The following is a 4,827-nucleotide window of genomic DNA, read 5'->3' as shown; positions in this document are numbered from 1 at the left end:
TTGCATGTACAAATGTTAAAGTAGCATTTGAATCAACTTCGTAGGGCACGAAGTGAAGTGCGAGAATCTGGATGAAGACACGTGCGCCTTCGCAGTCTCGTCGACAGGAAAGCGCTGCGTTTTGGAGAAGAGCGTGAGGAGGAGTGGGATCGAGGTGTACTCGTGTCGATCATCCGGGATAGAATCGGACAAGGTCACAAACATAATTGAATCAAACGAGTGCATTGAAGCGTGTGGTCTAGACCGTAAATCTTTGGGTATATCTTCGGACGCATTGTTGGAATCTCGGTTTACACAGAAGCTCTGCTCGGCTAAATGCTTCAACCAGTGCCCTAACGTCGTTGATCTCTTCTTCAACCTTGCTGCTGGCGAAGGTACCGTGTTAAGAGACCGGTTCAGTTTAAATTACTATTTTCTCTAATAGAGTTCTGTTTAATTGGTTTNGGTGTTAAGAGACCGGTTCAGGTTTCAATTACTATTTTCTCTAATAGAAGTCTGTTTTAATTTGTTTGTTTGGTTTACAATAGGAGTGTTTTTGCCAAAGCTATGTGAATCACAAAGAGGGAAGACAAGAAGAGCAATGTCAGAAATTAGGAGCTCGGGAATTGCAATGGACACTCTTGGACCAGTTGGACCAGTCAGGTTGGGTGAGATGGCACCGGAGCCGGCTACTTCAGTCGACATCATGCCTAATGTGCCGGCACCTTCACCGTATTAATTAAGACAAATAATAAGGGGGGAGATCAACACGTACCATGTCATGAGTTCCCGAAGAGAATAATCAAGAGATTTATGTTTAGTCCGATGTAATGTTTTTGCTTATATATATGTAGTATTTCATAAAACACACCACGAGCCACGAGGTAAGATTAGGTGCCCGTTCTTGTATAACTTATATGTACGAGTAACGTCTTATATTAAAATCAAATAATTTGAGTTTTTCTCATGAGAACAAGTAAACGTTTTAACCGTGCACTTTGTCCATTCCTAGTTGATACCGTAGTAATGGAAACATTCTCATATAGTGGGATAAGTTTTTCCATGCTTATGTAGTAAAGTTAGGCAGGACAGACTCTCAAACAATACTTTGACTCGGTCTCTGTTCTAAAATTTGAAGTAACCCCATCAGTTTTAGGATACAAAAATTGCAAACAAAAATCATGTATGTGATAATTAATTTGTCATACCATCATTATGGTAAGAAAATTGATAAGATTTTACCATGTTTTCTTGTTTTAAGGGAAAAAAAAAAATTAAAACGTCATCTGTCTGTTAAAATTGAAAAGTCCAAAAACCAAACCCACAAACTTGTTTAAGCTTTAATTATTTACTGAACTACACATTTTTACAACATCAAATATTTACCAATAATATCAAACAAAATACCAAAAAATCAATATTTAAGAAAATCACAAAAAGATACTAAAACATTAAAATGTTGATTTTAGACGCTCTGTAATCGTGAACAAATCGCGTTTTAAAGCCCAAAGAAAGTTATTAGGTTTAAGAAGATTTGGGCCTGATGAAGCCAAGCCCGTTAAAAAAAACACAACATCCGTGCCTGCGTCTCTCTCAACGAACCAAGAAGCTAACAACTTTGTGGTCTCCCTCTGGTCTTCACTGCCTCTATCGCCGCCGGCGGAAAAATCAATCCTTCTCAATCCCTGTATACAGTTAGTCGAGAATGGTGAACCAAAGGCGTAGACTTGCTCAGAAGCGATACAAAGAAGCTCATCCAGAGCTGTTTCCAAAAGCAGAACCAACGCCACCAAAGGACCCTGACAAGAAGAAGAAGAAGAAGAGCTTGTTTAAGAAAAAGAAACCTGGATCCTCCACTGATAGACCTCAGAGAAAAGGTTCTTCGACGAGGCATCCTCTCCGAGTTCCTGGTATGAAACCTGGAGAAGGCTGTTTTATCTGTCACTCCAAAACCCATATTGCTAAGCTCTGCCCTGAAAAAGCTGAGTGGGAGAGAAACAAGGTTTGTTCTTTTCTTTAGCCATTGGTTTTGTGATTAGGGTTTTGGTTCAATTTGGTTTTAGGATTGAGTAGGTTTTGGTAGCTCTTGTGAGAGAATCCAATTTAGGGTTTAGTTAAAAGATGAATCTTTTGATGGTTGAAGTTAATTCCGAATGTTGATAACATAGTCACTTGTTGGTTAGTAGAAAGGGAATGTTTCGTTTTGGTAGTTAAGGTTTTGTAACTTTTGTTATATTGCTTGTAGATATGCTTGCAATGTAGGAGAAGAGGGCATAGCCTAAAAAACTGCCCAGACAAGAAAGATGACAGCTTTGAGAAGAAGCTCTGTTACAATTGTGGAGATACTGGCCATTCACTTTCTCATTGTCCTTACCCTTTGGAAGATGGTAAGTCTGTCCCTGTTCGTTTCTCTTATCAGCTGTTTTTAAGAGTTGTTGACTGAAGTGTAGTTCATGTTATTTGGAGTGTTGATAGTATTTACCCATAAAATTGTACTTGTGGCTCTATTCTATTCATCGTTGTGCTTTAAAAGTTAAGAAGATTAAATTTGGTTGCCGTTTTGATGCTTTTGTAGGAGGGACCAAATTTGCAAGTTGTTTCATATGCAAGGGACAAGGGCACATAAGCAAGAACTGTCCTCAAAACAAGCATGGAATCTACCCAATGGTACAATGCTCAAATCTTGTTTTGATCTTCCTCAGAGAAGACGATTTTGATATGTTGATGGGCTTTCTTTTGCAGGGTGGGTGTTGTAAAGTATGCGGGAGTGTGGCGCATCTCGTCAAAGACTGTCCCGATAAAGCCACCCAAGAGTCAGCCCAACCAAAGAGGAGTTCAAGTAACGTTTTCCTTTGTTACACTCTTTCAATTGTTGAGCTTCTAACTTGTTATCCTAGTCAAGTAGTTTCTCTTTCATTTGAACTACCGTTCAAGTGATTTTGGATAGTAGTAAATTGCTAATCTCTTTTTTTTTTATTTATAAAGATCATAACTTGATTCCCGCTTAAAACGACAGGATTTGATGCTACACCAAGAGGAAAGCTCACTAAGCTTAGTGGGGACGATCTTGAGGACGATTTCACTGAAGAGCCCAAAAGCATCAAGATCTCTGATGATTCAGATGAGAAGAACCCTAAAAAGAAACAAGGTCCAAAGATTGTCAATTTCGTTGGATGAACACACAATGAAACAAGAAGATCTGAAAGGTCATCAATTTTGTAGGAAGTATCAAATTTTTGTTCACTGGTTTGCTTTATAGAGTTTGTGTAAGGACGGCTGCTATTTAAGATTTTGAACAATGCTATGTAATTGAACCACCAAACCTCAGAGTCAATTCTGTTTCTGAAATATCTTCTAAACCGAAAAAAACAAACCGTAAACTGATTTGTCAACCAAATCCTAAGACTAACATAGTCTCGGATAAGGATGTTAATATGCTAAATATAGAGTAAGAAGCAAACTGTGCGGAAAGAAAGGATTGGTTAGGCGAGAATTTGAAGGACAGAGAGGAAAAAAAGGTATGGTTTTGTTGTTAAAAGAGGGAGAAAGCATTAATGGTTTGTCCGAGTTCGTCTCCGTTGGCCTCTTCAAATCAAATTAAGAATTTTTCTTTCACAAAAAATTTTCAGTTTCCTTTTCCTTCAATCTATTATTCATCTCTCCTCCCACAAAAGAGGACAAAACAAAAAAAACTACAAAGTCCTATTTTTCTTTCTCCAATTGATTTGTTATCTTAGGTTTTTTACCTTCTTCATCAAGCAAACGCCATGGTGTGTTCTCTCTATTCCCCTTTTTCTACCTTTATGTAATGAGAATATTGCAGTTAGATGTTTCCAATGTTGTTTATGTTTGCGTTTACATATTTTAATAGTGTTTTATTGTTTTCCACGTAAAACCGTATCTTTTACTATTTTAAATGGTATTTGCAAGAAGAATAAATGGAAGAAACATGAATGTGATTAGAGATGAATTGAAAATGGAAGTTAGAGAAACGTAGGAATGGGATGTATATAGTTTTGGAATTAGGATGAATGTTATATTCATCCCAATTTTATTCCTATAAAGACTTATGAAGAACTGAAAATGTTCTGTAAACGCAAAAAATGTTATATAGAGACTTAACGGTGTTTTTGATTAATATTTTGTGTTTGACTGATATAAAAAGGCGAATGCGGCATCTGGGATGGCGGTAGAGGACGAGTGTAAGCTCAAGTTTTTGGAGCTAAAAGCGAAGAGAAACTATAGGTTCATAATATTCAGGATAGATGGACAACAAGTGGTGGTGGAAAAGCTGGGAAGCCCCGCGGAGAATTACGACGATTTCACCAATGCCCTACCGCCCAATGAGTGCCGCTATGCTGTTTATGACTTTGATTTCACCACTACTGAGAATATCCAGAAGAGCAAGATCTTCTTCATAGCATGGTACATACAACTTTGAACATTCATTTTCATGTTAATCATTATTAAAACATGTTATATTATGGATGATGAATTAATGCATGGTAGGTCACCGGATTCGTCGAGGGTAAGGATGAAGATGGTGTATGCTAGCTCAAAGGACAGGTTCAAGAGAGAATTGGATGGGATTCAGGTGGAGTTACAAGCCACTGATCCGAGCGAGATGAGTCTTGACATCATCATAAGTCGAGCTCTCTAGATATCATATATATCTTCTCCCTGCTTTTCTATATATATTCATAAATTAATCATGGTCAATCAAACAATTTCTTCATGTTATATGTAACTTTGAGTCTTGGTTTCATTCATTCTTTCTCCTCTTGACTATTTTTTTTTTAATTTTTTTTTAAGTTACATTTTTAAATTGACATGGGTTTGTTAAAACAC

General features: G+C 37.4%; 3 protein-coding genes across 4 annotated transcripts in view; all 3 read left to right on the top strand.

Annotated features, from left to right (window-relative positions):
* LOC104761248 overlaps nucleotides 1-946 on the top strand; it is a 2,237-nt gene extending 1,291 nt beyond the window's left edge. The window contains exons 2-3 of one of the 2 annotated variants that reach the window (XM_010484298.1): nucleotides 45-374; nucleotides 528-939. In XM_010484298.1, coding sequence (XP_010482600.1) covers nucleotides 45-374; nucleotides 528-718 — 521 coding nt within the window. In that variant the 3' untranslated portion in view covers nucleotides 719-939. Of the gene's footprint in view, nucleotides 1-44; nucleotides 375-527 lie in introns of both variants that reach the window. The other variant, XM_010484297.2, reaches the window with a different exon arrangement.
* LOC104761247 (DNA-binding protein HEXBP-like) lies at nucleotides 1,569-3,327 on the top strand. Its single transcript, XM_010484296.1, has 5 exons — nucleotides 1,569-1,981; nucleotides 2,225-2,366; nucleotides 2,555-2,646; nucleotides 2,722-2,818; nucleotides 2,996-3,327. Exons 1-5 carry the CDS (start codon nucleotides 1,685-1,687, stop codon nucleotides 3,154-3,156), a joined length of 789 nt encoding a protein of 262 aa, XP_010482598.1. The 5' UTR covers nucleotides 1,569-1,684; the 3' UTR covers nucleotides 3,157-3,327.
* LOC104761246 (actin-depolymerizing factor 12) lies at nucleotides 3,579-4,808 on the top strand. The gene is made up of 3 exons (XM_010484295.1): nucleotides 3,579-3,749; nucleotides 4,145-4,404; nucleotides 4,489-4,808. The coding sequence occupies exons 1-3, from the start codon at nucleotides 3,747-3,749 to the stop codon at nucleotides 4,637-4,639; spliced, it is 414 nt and encodes a 137-aa protein (XP_010482597.1). The 5' UTR covers nucleotides 3,579-3,746; the 3' UTR covers nucleotides 4,640-4,808.

The sequence above is a fragment of the Camelina sativa genome, chromosome 18 (genome assembly GCF_000633955.1).
Source record: "Camelina sativa cultivar DH55 chromosome 18, Cs, whole genome shotgun sequence".
In the NCBI taxonomy this organism is placed as follows: Eukaryota; Viridiplantae; Streptophyta; class Magnoliopsida; order Brassicales; family Brassicaceae; genus Camelina; species Camelina sativa.
This window is presented reverse-complemented; position numbering and strand designations above follow the sequence as displayed.

Bases quoted from the DNA above. Each gene is read 5' to 3' on its own strand.
- LOC104761247 (XM_010484296.1), top strand. From the start codon at position 1,685: ATGGTGAACCAAAGGCGTAGACTTGCTCAGAAGCGATACAAAGAAGCT. The intron at 2,647-2,721 runs GTACAATGCTCA...TTTCTTTTGCAG, and splicing joins AGCATGGAATCTACCCAATG to GGTGGGTGTTGTAAAGTATG. The intron at 2,819-2,995 runs GTAACGTTTTCC...TTAAAACGACAG, and splicing joins CCAACCAAAGAGGAGTTCAA to GATTTGATGCTACACCAAGA.
- LOC104761246 (XM_010484295.1), top strand. The intron at 4,405-4,488 runs GTACATACAACT...AATGCATGGTAG, and splicing joins AAGATCTTCTTCATAGCATG to GTCACCGGATTCGTCGAGGG.